Source organism: Bufo gargarizans, chromosome 4 (genome assembly GCF_014858855.1).
Source record: "Bufo gargarizans isolate SCDJY-AF-19 chromosome 4, ASM1485885v1, whole genome shotgun sequence".
NCBI lineage: Eukaryota > Metazoa > Chordata > Amphibia > Anura > Bufonidae > Bufo > Bufo gargarizans.
In genome coordinates this window covers 417,927,416-417,947,409 of record NC_058083.1, presented here as the reverse complement: position 1 = coordinate 417,947,409, position 19,994 = coordinate 417,927,416, and the positions used below count along the sequence as shown (strand labels likewise).

The 19,994-nt window shown below is 41.9% G+C and overlaps 1 protein-coding gene across 2 annotated transcripts in view; it reads left to right on the top strand.

Moving 5' to 3' along the window:
* Positions 1-19,994, top strand: part of IGF2R (insulin like growth factor 2 receptor) — a 191,989-nt gene that overhangs the window by 47,641 nt on the left and 124,354 nt on the right. For both annotated transcript variants that reach the window (XM_044288851.1, XM_044288850.1), the window contains exons 6-14: positions 3,344-3,464; positions 3,990-4,089; positions 5,155-5,317; positions 9,443-9,611; positions 16,113-16,216; positions 16,719-16,880; positions 18,477-18,617; positions 18,739-18,882; positions 19,834-19,965. In XM_044288851.1, the coding sequence (XP_044144786.1) occupies positions 3,344-3,464; positions 3,990-4,089; positions 5,155-5,317; positions 9,443-9,611; positions 16,113-16,216; positions 16,719-16,880; positions 18,477-18,617; positions 18,739-18,882; positions 19,834-19,965 (1,236 nt within the window). The remainder of the gene's footprint in view (positions 1-3,343; positions 3,465-3,989; positions 4,090-5,154; positions 5,318-9,442; positions 9,612-16,112; positions 16,217-16,718; positions 16,881-18,476; positions 18,618-18,738; positions 18,883-19,833; positions 19,966-19,994) is intronic.

Genomic DNA, 19,994 nt, shown 5'->3' with positions numbered 1-19,994 from the left:
GTTATCATTTATGCTTCTCTATCAAAATAGACTTGTACGATTGGCCAAATTAAAGAAGCACTCCTTCAAAAATGTATGTTCTCTGGCCCGTTAGAAATGTACATGATGTAAATTGTAGTGACGGTATTCTTCTGACCAGTGGTTATAGTTGTGAGTTAGGCTACTCCATCATGAAGCATCCTGAACGGATCTCTTTCCATTCAGAATGCATGAGGACTAAACTTTTTTTTTTCCGGTATTGAGATCCTCTGCCGGATCTCTATACCGGAAAACAGAAATGTAAGTTTGAAAGTGCTTTATTTTGCCCCTTCTCCTCAGCGGACCTACACTCTGACTCTCCGACTGATGCAGTGCCTTACATGTGGACAGGAAGTCAGTTTCTGTTCATTCCTAGGAGAATGACCTTGTGGCTCCCATAGGAATGAATGGAGAAACTGACTTCCTGTCCACACATAAGAAGCTGTGTCAGTTGGAGAGTCAATGTGTCGTCGGTCACCTAGCACAGCTGAGAACTAGACTGGAGCGGGTAACTCGCAAGTACAGCCACTGGTAAAAATATTATGATAATAGTTGCCTTTTCTTATGTGCTAGAGAATAGGCTTCGGGTACTCCGGTTTCATAATTATTTTTTATCTGCCCAGAGTAGTCCAGACGCTGCATACTTTGGCCGCAGATACCGGTTTTTAATATCAGCCCTTTTCTTCCCCTTTTCTCAGCATCTCTGCAGCCTGGCATGATTTGTACATGCAGAACTTCCTGTTGGGTTTGCTAACTGAATCTTACTGCTCTTTAATGTTAGACATGGCTTGCTTCACCTGCCACGGTAGTTATGCCATCTATACCTCCCCTTTCCATATTAGCAAAATGGAGCAAGCCCTGAGAAACCTAACTGAGCAATACAATCTAGGTTTGGTTAGCAAAACCAGCATTAAGCGGATGAAAACCGGAAATTCAGCATGTAAACATCCTGCCGGAATGCAGGGATGCCGATACAAGGGAAAGTAAAGTGCTGATGTGAAAACTTGTATGTGGGGCAAAATTATGCAGTTTTGGGGGCACACTGGGCAGATAAATAAAAAAATGCCATTATGAAACCGGAGAACCCCTCTAGGTATGCAAACAAGAACTACAAGTAATATGTTATAGGGATGGATTTTATTTTCTCTCTGATGCATGACTTTCCCCTGAATGCACTAAGTGCAGTTTCAGTAGTATGAGATATATTTTACATTTATTAATGCGTAATGTTATTTCTGCTACATCTGAGTCGGGATCATTAAGGCTGACGTTTGGATAGATGCCGTCCATTAGTAAATGATATCACAGCAGCCAGCAACACATGAGAATGCTTTTAGCACAATGGTTTCACTTGGCAGAAAGTCCTCTTTATAATGGAACGGCACACAGTGGAGATGATAGTACTGCCGGTTAATCAATACGTTGAAATGGGGCCCCAGTTTACATTTCACTGCTGAAAAGGGCATACACTGATCCGGTAAGGGATGTGCCAGGGTGAGCATTTTACATTTATGGGACCAAAAATGGTGAGATGTTGACGTATAAGAGTTATGTATTACTTGGCACACAGTAATGTTAGTTAGGGGATTTCTCCTCTGTATTGCTAATTAGGTAGATCTCAAAGAATAATGCCACAGAAATGCCAGAAAGTAGTTTCAGGTGATGGGCAAGATACATTTTCCTGACTGCTCCACCATATATCAGTTGCATCCAGGTTTTAGCTGTGCCTTCTCCATCTGCTTCAGTTTTAGATGTTGCAGATCTCCCAGGTGCCCAGACTTTCCTCACCAAACTCTAGCTGCACTGGAAATACTCAAAGCTTTGGCAGTTATACATGGCAGTTATTTCAATTGGTTTAAATGATGTATGGTAGGAGTAGCCAACAAATCAACAGACAACTATGACTCTAGTTCTGGGCAGAACATTAACAAGAAAAGCAGTGACATAGAAGCATTACCTTCATCTATCCCTGCTGCTGCGCCGGTCCTCACTTCTCCCCACTTCCTGACCTGTTCCTGACATGAAGAGGCTGAGGCGTGTCACCGCTAGTAGGAACGTAGGTTAGAATCGGCTCGCTTCCATAAGTAGTCTGCTAAGCACGCGCAGGATAAGCAGTAAAATGTCTATTTCATCTCGGGACATAAAGATAAAAACATAGAGCCGACTGCTTTTGGGCCGAGGAGCCCTTAGTTATAGCATAATACATAAAGGATAAAATGACTTTAAATGTTGAAAAGCAAGACGTGCGTGGAGAACAGTGAACTGTGCCTACAGAGAATATGCAAGAAAGCACAGAAATACATGAAAAACGCAAATGGTTTTCAGTGACCTAATGTGAACAAATAATAATTGTAGAGAATAATAAAAAGAAGCCGAATCTGTTTTAAGGCTTAAGCCATTTGGATAACGCCTGCCCATAGTCACTATCCAAATGGCTCCACGTCTGAGGAGAACTCTCCTCCAATCTCTGATTGGCTGGGTGGGCCATTCCTGGCGCTTTCGTTGAGGTAAGGGGTGAGTAATGCTAGTTCTGTTTTTTTTTTTTTTTTTTTTTTTTTTTTTTTTTTTTTTAAACCCGTCCTAAAAAACACTTGCAGTGTCCTTTTTCCATTCTGCATGAGTTTTGTTATGGTTTTTTCTAGTGCCGTTATTTTAAAACAAATGTGTTTTGAAGACAAAAAGCTATGGCTTCTACATAATGTGCTTTACAAACAATGCCACAAAGAGAACAACAACAAAAAGCACAAGTGCACCAAAAAAAAAAGTTGGAAAGGGTAGGTATGTCTGTATCCACCCTATCTGATGTATTTATTTTTTAAATTCCCCCCCCCCCCCCCTTAGCGGTGGAGATCAGGTAAGTATGATTACCACTAGGGGTCTGGCAACGCTGGAGAGTCTCTACAAAGGGGTGAACAATCCCTTCAAGCGTAACTGAGAAGAGGGAGAGAGAACTAGAAAGGTAGAGTTGGTGTGTCACAGAAAGACTTGATGGGGAGAGACAGACAAGGATACTATAGATAAGCATCTGTGATACTGATAACCTCATCCTCCCAGGAACATTGGGAGTGAACAATGAAGAAAACTTGTGCATGCCAGCTCTTGGGTGGTGAGCTATTTACCTGTGGTCAGTAGATCACCTGGCTCTGACTTTACAAGTAGCTTGTAAACTGGAAACATCTGCTCATCCCTCATCTGTTACTGGAAAGTGTCACCACATTCTCCAGCATTTTTTTTTTCTGAACTGGTCTAACTGGCTTTAGTTTAACCAGTGATGACGGATATGTGTTGCTGTGGCTGACCGTTGTTGTCTTATTAACCTTAATAGGCACCTCTGTGGGAAACACCTCAAGCTGTCCCCCAAAAAGTGCTGCTTGCCTTATAAAAGATGGTAAGGCGTATGATGTCGGACAACCAAAAAGTGCTCTTGCCTCTTATGAAAAAGACAGGTATGTTTTTACTTCTTTTTCAATAGCTTTGACACTTCCATACTTTTCAGAACAAATAGGATATAGCCTTTTGTGTGATTAAGAAAGATGCTTTGTGAAACTGAGGAACCTTAAAGGCGCTGTGCAACCGGTACATATGGATGAACTATCGTCTGATTAGGCCACGAATATCAGATCTTTGAGGCTCCAACTCTCAGCACTCCCACCAATCAGCTGTTTGAAGAGAATGCAGCGCTCGTGAGAGCATTGTGTTCTCACAGTTTTCCTGCTCACTTCTGCAATGGCGATGATCTGGGAGTCAGACCCCTGCCAGACTGATATTATAGGCCATTAATATGGGGAAAGCACAAAACCCCTTTAATTGTGCTTTCTTGGAATAGCTTAAATGTTAGATCACCTTTTGGTTTAGCATGCTTAGTTTTTTACAATAATTAACAACTAGTGGGGTTCTCACCTGTCTGACCCTCAACTACATGTATTTCTGGTCACCACTTTTGAATATGAACCACTTTTTATGTTTTCTAGGCTGGTTCTTCAGTATGAAACAGATAACAAACCTGACTTTTGCAATGGCCATTCTCCAACAGTAAAAATAACATTTTCTTGTCCATCTTCTGGAACTGAGGTCAGTGAGTATTTTATGGGGTATGTTCAAGTAACAGTTGGGTATTTGCTAGATCTTAGGTAGTAATCCAAGGCTGATCATCAGATTTCTTCTGGGGATCCGCTCAAGGGTTAGCCCTATTCAATGCGGCTAATCTGTAGTTTTTCTATACCAAGAGAATAGCTAATCATTAGGGGTCCGGTGTTACAGAGCTCCACTGATCTGACATTGATGATGATAGGTCCCAGAAGACAGCTTTAATCAGGAATCTCAGATGCCTGAAGAGACTCCTGTAATTAATGATCAAGGACAGTCAAACATTGGTGGCCAGGGGTAATGATTTATTTGGCATAATATATATTTTGCCTGAGCACCTATGTCTGTGTGAAATGCTGATCTTGCAGATGGCACTGGGTACAGGAGCGTGCAGTGCCATCAAACTTGCCACATAAATTAATGGCTTGGAGGCACAGGAACCAGTCTTTCAGTCTGCATAATTTACATGGTGTGGTCAGGAAGGAGTTGACATCTCAGTATGGGTTAGCTTGCGGTAGGTTTCTGGGTGTATTGCTATTTAGCACATTTGTTGCAGTTATTGCCGTGACTGAAAATCTGTTCTATACATCTGAATGAGGTTGCACATGGGTTTCTGCAAACCCTATTCAGATGATTGAGATGGTCGCATAATTTTCTGGAACGAATTTGCCGCCTGGTTGTCCAGCAGTATTAATTTATATAAGACTCATAGAGGTTAAAAGTAAAGAAGCCACCATACCATCGCAGCTGCCGTTTCGACACTGTTTTGTGCCTTCCCGGTCCCATACCAGAAACACTAGTCACTGGTTGAGGTGGGTCACCACCACTATGGCAATTGATTGAGCAGGAGAGACCAAACAGAACAGCGGCATGGGGGATGGTGTATACGGCAGTGAGGGGCAGTATTGTTTCTTTTTACTTTTAACCCCCTGTGAGATATTAACCTATTGTACCTATTCTTATGAGCTTCTGTTTTGGGTACTAAATCAACCGCTCTTGCGTATTTTGGAAATATGGACAATTTTTTTAAATCATTTTTGTTTCTTGTAGGTTACTGACCCAAAACTAACCGCAAGCAGCAATTGTCGCTATGAGGTGGAATGGGTTACAGAGAATGCGTGTCACGTAGATTACTTAGAAAGTGACAATTGTACACTCATCAGCAAGGAAAGAGGAATTTCAATTGACTTGTCTCCACTCAGAGAAAAACCAGGTCAGATTTAGTGTCTCTAGTTTTTGAACAAAAGTAGGAGTAAATGGCTTACAAGTAGCTAAATTAAATATTCCCTATTTTCCACTTTAGAAGATGCCCCCCCCCCCAAAAAAAAGTGTGTGTGTGGGTGGGCGGGGGAGAAATAGCAGTGTGTCTTACAAAATGAATACTTACTATTGAGCACTTAAATTATGAAAGCGCTCACTAGTACCCAGAAGGCGCAGGGAGAAGTGACTGTAGTGCTGTACTCATTGCTCCCTGGTTTTCTCTAGGCCCGTGCTGCACTGTCCTGTGTGTGTACAGTGTCCGTATGTAACGGTACGTCCTAAAGCCAGTGGCCTGTACAGCTTGAGCAAACTTTTCCGGACGTAAATGACAACCGTGCTGTATAAAAATGCGTCTGTGTCCAATAGAATATTACCTAAGGCCTCTTTCACACTTGCGTTGTCCGGATCCGGCGTGTACTCCACTTGCCGGAATTACACGCCGGATCCGGAAAAACGCAAGTGTACTGAAAGCATTTGAAGACGGATCCGTCTTCAAAATGCTTTGTGTTACTATGGCACCCAGGATGCTATTAAAGTCCTGGTTGCCATAGTAGGAGCGGGGGAGCGGTATACTTACAGTCCGCGGGGCGCTCCAGAGTGACGTCAGAGCGTCCCATGCTCATGGATGACGTGCCGTGCGATCCATGAGCTTGGGGCGCCCTGACGTCACTCTGGAGCGCCCCGGGAGCTGCACGGACGGTAAGTATGCTGCTCCCCCGCTCCCCGCTACACTTTACCATGGCTGTCAGGACTTTAGTGTCCCGGCAGCCATGGTAACCATTCAGAAAAAGCTAAATGTCGGATCCGGCAATGCGTCGAAATGACGTTTAGCTTAAGGCCGGATCCGGATTAATGCCTTTCAATGGGCATTCATTCTGGATCCGGCCTTGCGGCAAGTCTTCAGGATTTTTGGCCGGAGCAAAAAGCGCAGCATGCTGCGGTATTTTCTCCGGCCAAAAAACTGACATCCTGATGCATCCTGAATGGATTTCACTCCATTCAGAATGCATTAGGATAAAACTGATCAGGATTCTTCCGGCATAGAGCCCCGACGACGGAACTCTATGCCGGAAGAAAAGAACGCAAGTGTGAAAGAGCCCTTAAATGTAAAGGGAATATGTAATCAGAAAATTATCTATTTGTTTATTTTTATTTTATTTTAATTTTTTTGGGCCACTAAGCCCAATACAGTGCCTACACTTTCTGGTCTGTACAGATCACTTTTCATTATCGTCACAGGCAGGATTGCAATGCAAGGTAGCGCCTATATGTAGATGACATGGGATCAACCAGTCCAAATATGTGGCATCAGATCTTATACACTCCCCCTCACTGCAGAATGTTCTCTGTATGTCACATATTATGTCAAGAAAACTCTCTAATAGAAGACAATTCCTGTCTATTGTGCCTGTACTCCATGTGGCTGCTGTAAAGCATATCTTCATATGCTGTTAACATTAGCTCGGCCAAGATCACTACCCCATAATTATCTCTAGAAAATAGAATAAAAAAAATGCACAATTAATTGGTAAACACATAGGTGATATATTCCTTTAAATTCATACAAATTATTAAGCCACATACCTCCCCCTATCTGATATAAGTTCTAGTCCTAATATGACATGTTACATACAGTCAGGTCCATAAATATTGGGACATCGATACAATTCTAGAATTTTTAGCTCTATACACCACCACAATGGATTTGAAATGAAACGAATAAGAGGTGCTTTAACTGCAGACTGTCAGCTTTAATTTGAGGGTATTTACATCCAAATCAGGTGAACGGTGCAGGAATTACAACAGTTTGCATATGTGCCTCCCACTTGTTAAGGGACCAAAAGTAGTGGAACATAATATTCGTAAATCAAACTTTCACTTTTTAATACTTGGTTGCAAATCCTTTGCAGTCAATTACAGCCTGAAGTCTGGAACACATAGACATCACCAGACGCTGGGTTTCATCCCTGGTGATGCTCTGCCAGGCCTCTACTGCAACTGTCTTCAGTTCCTGCTTGTTCTTGGGGCATTTATCCTTCAGTTTTGTCTTCAGCAAGTGAAATGCGTGCTCAATCGGATTCAGGTCAGGTGATTGACTTGGCCATTGCATAACATTCCACTTCTTTCCCTTAAAAAGCTCTTTGGTTGCTTTTGCAGCATGCTTTGGGTAATTGTCCATCTGCACTGTGAAGCGCCGTCCAATGAGTTCTGAAGCATTTGGCTGAATATGTGCAGATAATATTGTCCGAAACACTTCAGAATTCATCCTGCTGCTTTTGTCAGCCGTCACATCACCAATAAATACAAGAGAACCAGTTCCATTGGCAGCCATACATGCCCACGCCGTGACACTACCACCCCCATGCATCACTGATGAGGTGGTAAGCTTAAGATCATGAGCAGTTCTCCATACTCTTCTCTTACCATCACTTTGGTACAGGTTGATCTTGGTCTCATCTGTCCATAGGATGTTGTACCAGAACTGTTAAGGCTTTTTTAGATGACGTTTGGCAAACTCTAATCTGGCCTTCCTGTTTTTGTGGCTCACCAATGGTTTACATCTTGTGGTGGACCCTCTGTATTCACTCTGGTGAAGTTTTCTCTTTATTGTTGACTTTGACACACATACACCTAGCTCCTGGAGAGTGTTCTTGATCTGGCCAACTGTTGTATAGGGTGAATTCTTCACTATGCAAAGAATTTGTCGGTCATCCACCACAGTTGTTTTCCGTTGTCTTCCGGGTCTTTTGGTGTTGCTGACCTCACCGGTGCGTTCTTTTTTTTTTTAAGAATGTTCCCAACAGTTGTTTTGGCCACGCCTAATGTTTTTGCTATCTCTCTTTGAGTTTTTGTTTTTTCAGCCTAATGATGGCTTGCTTACTGATGGTGACAGCTCTTTGGATCTCATCTTGAGAGTTAACAGAAACAGATTCCTAATGTAAATGGCACACTTGAAATGAACTCTGGACCTTTTTTATCTGCTCATTGTAATTGGGATAATGAGGGAATAACACACACCTGGCCATGGAACAGCTGAGAAGCCAATTATCCCATTACTTTTGGTCCCTTAACAGGTGGGAGGCACATATGCAAACTGTTGTAATTCCTGCACCGTTCACCTGATTTGGATGTAAATACTCTCAAATTAAATCTGACAATCTGCAGTTAAAGCACATCTTGTTCGTTTCATTTCAAATGCATTGTAGTGGTGTATAGAGCCAAAAATGTTAGAATTGTCGATGTCCCAATATTTATGGAACTTATTGTATGTCATTTTCACTGTTGACAGTGAAGGTGATAATCGGGTTAGAGGCATGGCACACTGATTTCTGTATTTTGTAAGCTGAGAAGGTTGCCATGACTGTCATAATCCTTCTTTGGAATGTGATGGAAATCATCTACAACACTTACCTGATTCTACTAGATCAACTTTATTAGAAAGATGTTCCCAAAAACCGATCTCGGATGGCATTTTCCTTATTCTGGTTTGTGTCTAGCGGCTAAACATGGGTTATTTGAGCTGCTGGATTGAGGATTGGCCTTATGTCCTTCAGTCCCTCCAGTGGTCCATGCTGGAATTTGCAACTCCATCTTTACCCAGCCTGATTACTTGTCTGTTCCTTCCAATGTCAAGGAAGTGGTGGTCCAATGTAGTTTCTTGCCTTTGTCTTCATCCTGAATGCAGAACCTGGCCATCAGGAGTCATCTTATTTTGTTAAAGTACTAATGCGACTTGTTAAAGAAAAGCCTTTTTCATCAGATTTTAGTAATGCTGCTGTGAATGTTCTACAGAACAGACCTTATGAAACCTTCTGCTCTCATATTCATGTCATGTGCATTGTACTTAACGCTTCCATTAGTAATGTTCCAATTTCCTCTACTTTGTCCTTGCGTCCACTGGTTAGTCTCTAATTGTTTTTCTGAGACCATTCCTAGATTTCAGTTTTTAGCTTTGACAATCGCAGTGGTTTTTTTTTTTTTTTTTTCCCGTCAGATGTACCTCTTGACTGGCTTATAAGTGACCCAACTTTACAAGAATAATGTTCATGAATGGAATTTATTTTCTCCTGTTTTGTAGCAAACCCTTACCATGCACAAGATCCAAAGGGTGAATATACGTATTACCTGAATGTGTGTGATAAGATATCGGAAGGCGGATGCTTAGGTGACAGTGTTTCATCTTGTCAAAAGATCATGTCAAATACAATTTCTAAGTCTGCAGGTTCCTATAAAAATCAAACTCTCAGGTATGTTAAATCTGCATATTTCCTTCTGCTAAACTCAAGTACCTTTTTATTTTTGCTCTCTCTTCCGTTAACGTGTTTTATTGGCTCACCTGAACATTAAACGGCGCTATGCCTCTAAGATAAGGAAATTAATTGTTTGAAAAAAAATCAGTTTATTCCCTGCTCTGAAAATTAGTTCCCAGGATTATCTGGTGACGCCAAATGCACAGTAAATGGTCTACGATTTGGGCCTTCTGATTTTCGTTAGTCTCACTGGTTATTCTCTGTGATAATTAAAGGGAATTGAGGGCAGAATAGTGTTGTGACAGAACTATTAATTTTGGCAGTCTGTCACTTCTGTGATCGCAGTCAGTACTTTGAGTCTTGACATCCGTAGTGCTGTGAGGGAGAGGAGGCTCAATATTCCCGTCCTCAACTGCTACCGCATGATGTGTAACAGGTTTTGTTTCTGATGTCATAGGAAAGAAACCTGTCACTCATCGTCCTGAAGTTGGGGACTTAACACTGACCCTTATCCGGTGTCCGGCGTGCAAGTACTCTAAAAGTACTGACTGCATTACAAAGTGACAGAACGCTGAAATCGGGGTCCTGTCACTACACCATGTTGTCTTCAGTACAGCTGACAGGTTTCCTGTAAGCAGGCCTTACACAGTAGATGATTGTCGGCCCATATGCTGATTTCGGCAGTACCGGGCAACCATCTAATGTATATAGAGACCCTGTACATTTTATTCTCTGGGAAGAAACTGCCACCAGAGTTGTCTGGCAGTGGCTTTTCCCCTCACCCATGATGGCACCCATGCGACTAGGACCTCCCATCCAGGACAGGAAACCTGAAGAGATAAAATAGTTCATACCTCAGTTCAGGTTTCCTGTCCTCCGGATAGGAGGCACTTGAGGAGTTTTTTTTTTTTTTTTTAAGGTTCTAACCTCGGGGGGCTGGGGAAGGACCGGGTCTACAACACTGTTACGGGACCTATCCCTGGCGGCGTAAGTCTCCTGGGGGAGCCGTTGCCTAAGTCTGTCCTGCTTCCTGCCTCCTCCAAAGCCTCATTGAGGAGCTACTGTGGCAGTGTGTTTATTCGGCTCCCGGTCCATAGTAGTGCAGTGGCCGGCGTAATGCTCCTGATGCGCTCCACTTCTTATGGCGCATTAAGGCAGTTTCCGGCAGCGCTGACCGGAAGGGGGAGGGCTCACCTGCCTCATGGATTAGGCGGTTTTTGGGCCTGGTGTTAAAAGGAGCCGAGGCGCGTAATAAGTTGGCAGCAGGAGGGGACAGCCAGCCTTGGTGCGCACACAGTGCTGCGCAGGATCTGGAGCTTCCACAAAACATCTCGGAACCAGGTGACGCCGGACGTGCCGATCCATTGGAACCCTCGAGGCACACGAGCCTAGTATTGGACCTGAGGAGTGGGGAAGCTTGACTCCGGCAAAACGAAACATAAAGAATGTGGAGGATGTAGAGTAGCGTTGTCAGCTTCATATGCTAAACCACTATGTCGAACTTGTATAGGTAAGTTAGTCATGGAAGAATCCAATAGCTTATCTAAAGTTATTAAGGCCTTGGTTTGATCTAAAGTTAAGTCTTCCTTTAAATCCTTCAGTCGGGGCCGTCCGAAATCACCAGAAAGGCGTACCTATAACATGGACTCTGATTCATATCCTTTTGGGGAAGACGAAGACATAGAATCAGGTCAGGATTTATCTTCTGATTTTATGTCTTCAGATGAGGATTCAGCAGGGAAAGCGCTATTTCCACCTGAAGATATTTAGCCTTTGTTAAAAGCCGTTAAAACCACGATGCAATTGGAGGACGTAAAACAGCCTAAAACTATCGCTGACCAGGTTTTTGAGGGCCTTGGCCCTAAACGCCATAGAGTTTTCTCCGTTCATAAGAACATAGAAGCACTGATTAAGAAAGAATGGAAAAACCCTGACGGAAATTTTTATACCGAATTCTGTTAAGAGAAAATATACATTTGAAGAGTCAGTGGCGGGCGTATGGGACAGAGCTCCCTCTGTAGATACCCCTGTAGCTAAAATAGCCCAAATCTTCCGTTTGAGGATTTAGGCTGTTTGGAAGACCCTTTAGATAAAAGAGCAGACGTTTATCTTAAACGTACTTGGAAATGTGCTTCTACAAGTCTTAGGCCGCCTCTTGGGTCTCCAGGTCATTTAGGCTATGGTTAGGTCGACTAGAATCTCATATTGGAGACAAAACTCCTAGAGAGGACTTAATATCCTCCCTCCCAACCTTCCTCAAGGCAGCAGATTTCCATGCAGACGCTTCTACTGATGTGGTCTGTTTTTCTGCCAGAGCAGCTGCCATGTCAAATGCAGCAAGGCGTGCTATTTGGCTTTAAATCATGGAAAGGTGATCAAGGGTCCAAGTCTAGACTTTGCTCTGTCCCATGTGAAGGTTTTAGATTGTTTGGTTCCTCTCTTGATGACATCTTAGAGGGAGCCTCTGACAAAAAGAAGGGGTTTCCGGTTCCCCCCAAAACTTTTTTTTCCCCGTAAATCCCAGGACATTTTTAAAAGGCAAAGGGGTAGGCAAAGTAATAGAAGTGAAAGAGAAAAATTTCCTAAAAGATCTGGGGTGTTTTTGTTTAAAACCAAGGAAAACAGACCAAAAGACAAACTGCAATGATGCCAGAAGTCAGGTGTGAGGAAGACTGTCTCAGTTCTTCCCAGCCTGGAAGTCCACTTCTCAGAACAAATTGATCCCAAGCCTAGTAGAAAACGGATTCCGGCTGGAGTTAATTTCTCGTCCAAAAATATATTTTTTTACACAGTTCGTCCCAAAAATCCGGAAAAGTTGCGTTTTATAATCAGAGATTTTTTTTCTCTTTTAGACAAGGGAGTAGTTTGTCCAGTCCCCAAAACAGAGAGGGGCAAAGGCTTCTATTCCCCTTTTATTTTTGGTGAAGAAAGCAAATGGAACATTCAGGGTTATTTTAAATCTGAAGAAACTGAACAAATCCCTGGTCTACTAGAAATTTCAAATGGAGACGGTAAAAGCAACTGTGAACCATCTCCAAGGATTGCTGGATTGCAAGCCTGGATCTGGAGGATGTGTATTACCTTGTTCCAATCCATTCCTCCTCCCAAAAGTTTAAGAACAGCAGTCTGGGTTCAGGGGAAATTGCTGCATCTCCAATACAGAGCTTCCCTTCGGGGTAGGACAAGCTCCAAGAGTCTTCATCAAAGTGGTAGCGGAGTTAGCGGCTTTTTTAAGACCGTCAGGAATTACTTTGGTGTCCTATCTGGACGATTTTTTTGATGGTCTTTCAGTCAAAAGAAGGGCTAGAAAAAGATGAAATTCCTCTGCTCCACTTTAGAAAATCTAGGATGGATAATCAATTGGAAAAAATCTAATCTGATTCCTTCTCAAGTTTGCGTTTTTTGGGGGATTCACTTGGACTCCTGTTTACAAAAAACTTTTCTTCCACCTCAAAGGAGAGTGTTGATTATGGAACAAATATGGTCATCTGAAGGGGAAGGAGAATGTTATAGCGGATTTCCTTAGTTGAGTTTCCATAAAACAGGGAGAATAGTGTCTGAACAAAGAAATATATTTTTGCAGATAGTCCAGAAGTACGGTCTTCCTACAGTGGACCTTTTTTGCCTCAAGAGCCAACAGGAAGGTAGGATTTTTTTTTTTCTCCCTCAATCATTTGGACAGCCCACCAGCAGTGGATGGGTTAGCACATTACTGGAGCCAATAATTGGGGTACGCACTACCTCCACTTGCCATTATTAAGTATTGAAGAAAATAGAGAGAGAGGAAGCCTGGTATTCGAATCTTCTGAGGTTGGCAGTACAGCCTCCATGGTCCCTACCATTGAGAGAGGATCTTCTTTACCAGGGTCCGCTAGTTCATCCCAGCCCAGAAGTTCTGCATCTTTCAGCATGGATTTTGAATGGAAAGTCTGGTCGGGAAGGGGATTGTCGGCAGGGCTGTGGAGTCGGAGTCGAGGAGTCGGAGTCAATTTTGGGTACCCGGAGTCGGAGTCGGCAAAAAATGAACCGACTCAGACTCCTACTAAATTTAAATTGGAATAAAAAAATAAAAAAACAAAGTTTAAATGTCCGAATTCATAAACAGTTATAATTAATGACTTCTCTACTGTAAGAATAAAGGCCAATGCATGCAGTGCCTCACGTAACCGCAAAACAAACGCGTTCAGTGATGTGAAGAAGCATGCTTTTCATATGCTTCACTATATGGCACGCAATGCACAATTAGGAGCGGCAATACATATACTTTCCATTGTGTTGTGTTCTGATGTTACAGGGAAGGCAACGCCCATGGTTTACCTAGCCTCTCACTGATAAGGGATTAAGTAAATATGTGTTTTGCAGGACTAGAGACACTTGTATAAGTGAAGGGAATGGAGGGTCAATAGTTCAAGACTAAAGCTGTAAACCATGGATGTCAAACTCATGGCCCTCCAGATGTTGCAAAACTATAACTCCCATCATTCGCTGATGGCTGTAGTATGCCCAGGCATGATGGGAGTTGTAGTTTTGCAACAGCTGGAGGGCCACGAGTTTGACATCCCTGCTGTAAACCATTGGAAAAACTGCTGTCATTCAGCTAAGGCTATAAAACGTGTAAACTCAGAATGTTATCTTAAACTTTAAACATGACTATGGGATTCTTCTAGGGAAATCATGTTTTAAAATAAATGTCCCTTCTTGGATCCTCCCACTGCCCTGTCTTCAGCAGAAGATCAGCACACAAAGGAGAAGGCAGCAGCTTCTGCCCAACTACCTCTCTGTGCTAGAAGAGCTTAGAAGAACTTCTTTCTTTCCTTCAAGGAATGTATAAAATACATTCGCATATTAAATACAGAGGAGTCGGGGAGTCGGAGTCGGAAGTACAAAAAACTGAGGAGTTGGAGTCGGAGCATTTATCTACCGACTCCACAGCCCTGATTGTCGGACAATGTGGTTTCCACCTTGCTAAAAAAAAAAAAGTAGGAAGGCGGTTACCTCTTTAAAAAAAAAAAAAAAATTTGGAATATTTTTTTTTCTACCTTCCTAGGTCAGAATCCAGATCCCTTTTAAATCTCCAGAAATACCAAGGATACTAGATTTTTTTTACAAGCAGGGCTAGATAGGAATCTTAAGACTTCCACACTAAAGGTTCAGGTAGCTGCTCTAAGTTATTTCTTTGATTATAGGTTAAGCTGATCATCCATGGATTAAAAGATTCTTGTCAGCAGCCTCCAGGTTACATCCTTCCTTAAGACCATTGTCTCCTCCCTGGGATTTGAATACTGTTCTTCCGGCCCCATTTCAGAAGCCGTTTGAACCATTAAGTGAAATCTCTATGAATATGCTTTCTTTTAAAATGGCCTTCCTTCTAGCAATAACCTCAGCTAGACAGGTATCTGAAATTCAAGCCTTTTCTGCTTTCCTCCCCTATACCACGATTTTGGAGGATAAAGTGATCATTAGACCAATTCCATCTTTCCAGCCCAAGGTGGTCTCAGATTTTCACAGAAGTCAGGATGTGATACTACCCTCTTTTTGCCCAGATCCAGTCAATACGTTAGAAGAAAAATTTGATAGCCTAGATGTCAGGAGGTGTCTAGTGTTTTACCTAGATTCCACATGACCTTGGAGTATAATGAGAATCTCCTTATCCAGTTTCAGGGAAAGTGTAGGGGCCGCAAAGTTTCCACTAGTGTTATTGCTAGATGGGTAAAGAATGATATTTCTTTTGCCTATTCTTCCCTTAGCCTGCCTCCTCCAATATGGTTTGGGGCTCATTCTATCAGGACCATTGCAACCTCTTGGGCAGAGAGGGCAGATGCTGCTTTGGCCCAGATTTGTAGAGCCGCTACTTGGAGCTCTCCCTATACTTTTTATTTTTTATGTTTTTTTTAGACATTACAGACTGCATCTTGATTCAAATACAGCCTTTGGGAGGAAAGTGCTACAAGCTGTAGTTTGGATGCGCTGACTGTTTCGTCTAATAGGTCCAAACAGTCACCAGTGGATTCCATTGACTTTATTGGAATCCATCTGTTTTTCCATTTTCTTGATGATTACTCCACTGCTGCACGCCACACTACACCTGATGGAACCTTTGAGGGTTATTCTATTTCAGAAATCAGTGAATGTGTTACTATATTCTCTCATGTAGTCCATATGTAGAGCCATTTTGCCCTGAATCTGTTAATAATTTTATCATTTTAATGTTAGTTCCTTTTCAGGTAAATCATGCATTTCAAGCTGCTTTGCTAAAAGTACAGTCAAGTTGTTAGCTAGTGATGCAGATACTGTCTTTAGCGTGCAATTGAAACATAGCAATATATATCATATTTGAAAATGTAGTCCTTATTCATTGATAGGCATATAGTCGTGGTTTGTCTAAGGTTTTTTTGATTCTGCTAAGCACGTGTTTCTTTAATTCTAGTCACGTGTCCTTTCTTATGTTTTCATTCAGTTTCTATTGGAATACCTTCTTATCAATCATTTTCTCTATAGATTTTCTGATGGGGATATAACGTTGACCTACCCTGGGGGAGAAATATGCGGCTCTGGTTTCCAGCGTATGACTGTTATTAATTTCATTTGTAATGAGACTGCAGGTAAGAGTAGCAGTAGCCATCTTGTTTTTGTATGTTCTGTATAATAGTAAAATATATGCATATTCAGATACTGATTTATTTAAAAGCGTGATCTGTATTGACCTAAAACTGATGACAGATTATTTCCACGTGTTTTTTTATTTATTTATTTTTTTATTTTTATTTTTTTACCCCTTTCACATGCTACAGAAAATAAATCTGCATGGATTAAGCACCCCACAATAAAAAAATTAATTTACATTTTGGGAAAACAGAATTCTACTTATACTCACATTGCACCTCAAACTGCACATCCATGGCAGAAATCCTAGTGTCAGCCTCAGATTATTGCCGCCTATCCAATCCTATCCGATTTTTGGACCTTACAAGTTTGTCCTATAATATATTCACACCCAGCGGTAGAGGTGCTTTTTTTTTTCTCCCAGGACTCTTTACCTTTCTGATAGAATCTATGTTTATGGCAAAATATCCTGATTCTAATACTCTTTATTTTTTATTTAAGTGAATGATGGAAAGGGATTGCCCGAATTTCAGAGTGAAGCGGACTGTACCTATTTCTTTTCTTGGCAAACCAAATATGCTTGTCTGAAAAAGAAAGAGGACATGTGCTATGTCGAATCCAAGAAGAAACAATACAACTTGTTTAATTTGATGCGCACTGCAGGTAAGAGAATCATATTGGTTTCAAATATTCACATTTGTCTACCAAATCCTCTTTCCATACACCTTAGATGAATGTTGATATCGGCAGAACTGACTGATCTCATGTGTCTGAGGGTGTTCTACCCTTTAGGGCTCATCCACATGACCGTATGCATTTTGTGGTCTGCAAAACTGATCCACAAAAAATGCGGATGACGTCTCCGTGTATCCCGTCTTTTATGGAACGGAACAGCTGGCCCCTAATAAAACTGTCCTATCCTTGTCCGTAATACGGACAATAATAGGACGTTTTATTTTTTTGCAGAACAGACATATGAAATGTGCATGGAGTCATTTCCGTTCTTTTTGCGGACACTGAAACAAAATACGTTAGTGTGCTTGAGTCCTTGCCCTGATGGGAGATTTTGGGATAAAGAAGGATTGTGAATCCTAAACTTCAACATGTCTTTGCCCTCAAGGGCGAGGCAGTGGCTTATTCCTCTCTCGGGCAAGTTGTAAAAGTAAGTTTGGTGGGAGATGTCCGAACTCTGGATCCCCCACCGTGCTGGGAACGAGGGGGGCTAAATATTTGTTGTAGGCTGGAGAGCAGAACGGGCATGTTGCGTTACTCTCCCTACAGATGAATGAGAACATTGAAAACAACTCGTAGCGTTTATTCATCTTTTTCTGTCGCTGTGATTCCCAGTGAATGGATTCTGCCTTTTTATAAGCAACACTTTTGGGAGAATATATCAAAACTGGCGTGAAGCAAAATTGGCTTAGTTGCCCATAGCAACCAATAAGATTACACTTTTAATTTTCCAAAAGAGCTTTGGAAAATGAAAACCGGAATCTGATTCATTGCTCAGGGGCAACTAAGCCAATTTACCTTTACGCCAGTTTTGATCCATCTCCCCTATTGTTACATCATAGACTTTTTCTAACTAAAGTCCAAGTCGAGGAAAGTGTATGCAATGCCTTTTTTTGGTGAATTTTTCCATGCATTTTTCAGATATTCTCCTACTAATAAAATCACCACCTTGAAAAGTAGGTGTGAAAAAATTGAGGCTTTGAAGAATTTAAAGGGGTGTTCCCATCTTATAAAGTAACGGCATATTGCTAGATTATGCTATCACATTATGATGCCAGCGGACTGACCTCTGGGACCCCCACTTATCTTAAGAATGACGGGGGCACAGGACAAATTTAGTGCTGCATCCCTATCTGGGTTTTCCCACGAACATGGTGCCCATGACTGCCTGGCTGGCAGGTGAACTGCAGCTGGCCCCATTCACTTTATTGAAGCCTTGCTGAATTTCCCATCCACAGTAGGTCTGAAGGGGGCGCAACACTAAATCAGTGCAGCGACTGCTTCATATTCATGATCTGTCCCAGTAGTCCGACACCTACCAATAATAAAGTGCTTGTATATACTAGCGATATACCATTACTTTATAATACTTTATCATTGGCCCCTGATTTTAGCTTGACAGGTAAATTATCTCTCCAATAGGTATATGACGATAAAAATCCAGCATTTGAAATGATAGAGAGGGGAGATGAATAATTCTTATTACAAATGATAAACCTCTAACTCAGTGATTTTAATTCATTTCAGAATCCAGTGATGCGCAGAACTGGGAGGCAGTAAACCTGAAGCCGTCGGATAAGAGTCACTTCTATATCAACGTCTGCCATGATATCCTACAGACGAGAGAGGCCAGTGTCTGTGAGGACGATGCAGCCGTTTGTGCAGTGGGTAAGGGTGCATTTATGGCATCAATGTTGCTGTTTCACAGCATTTTTTATATTATTTAGAGCTTTGTTTTTGTTATCTTGGTTTTACTTTTATGCTTTTTTTTTTTTTTTTTTTATTTCAGGTCCCGGTGTCAAGAAAAACTTAGGAAAGTTTCAGACTCAACCAAAGCTTGTTAATGGGCACGTTGTGCTTGAATACACAGATGGGTCACCCTGTGCAGAAAACAAACAAATTCACACCAAAATCATACTTATGTGCAGCCCAGGTACCTGCTAGAAGAAGTTTGCTGATTTGTTAGTTTTTATTTATGTTGATTTGGTTTAAATGCTGATTATATACTTTAATATTAACATCTGCTATATGGCATTCAGCTACAGGTATTGGAAGTATACGAGCCAATCTGGGCAGAAAGGAAATGATCATAGTCAACATTTATTGTGATAAATGTCTTATTACTCAACCATTGGGAGTCCTAAGCCCGCCGTATTTCCTCACTGCAGAAGTAGGCGCTCTGTACTCCACTATCTCCTTCAGCCCCATAAGCCTTGAATGGAGCAGCAATGTGCATGCTCTGTGCAGAGAGCAGAAGTGGGGGCTTGGGACCCTTGTGATCAGGGTGCTCCCAGCAGTGAGGCCCCCAGCGACCAGCCATTCATCACCTGTCCTGTGGATAGGTGAAAAAATGTTGATTGTGGGGAAAATCCCTTTAATGATATCACAATAAAGACCATTAATGTGAACAGTCTCCTAGTGAAGGGGCGGAATGTCAGAATCTGTCACCAACATCAATTGCCATCTGTTCCTTGTTGGGAGTTCTGTAAATAGGTGTAAATTTAAAGCATTTTCCATTTTGAGGATTTTTTATTTTTGTGGGAGTTTTATTCTTTTGTTGTATAAAGGTTATGTTTTAGGGAGAATATTTTTGTTCTCGCTGTGAATTTGTTTCTGTTCTTCTCCCTTGTTTTGGGGCTCAGTGACGGCTGATTGTTCAGTTCTGTGATAGTACATTTGGTCTTGAATAAGCCTGTCCAATTGGACTATGTATGACCAGCCTTGTCATGAAGGATGTGAGCTCCGTTACTATATCCTCTTGTAGTGAGGATTGTGCCTCCGGCTTTTGTGATACAAACAAAAAATAGTTATGGTATTGTATAGCGAAGAAATAAACCATTACCATCTCAGTGCACAGACCGCTATAACATCTCCGTTAATCTAGGTAACCGCGAGAGCCCTCCTGTACTGAAGAGCGCTGAGGAATGCTACTATGAATTTGAATGGAATACCGCTGCTGCCTGCATCGTATCCAGAACTGAAGGAGATGATTGCACAGTTTCAGATCCACAGGCTGGTAAGTGTTAGATGACCCAAGTCTTGCCA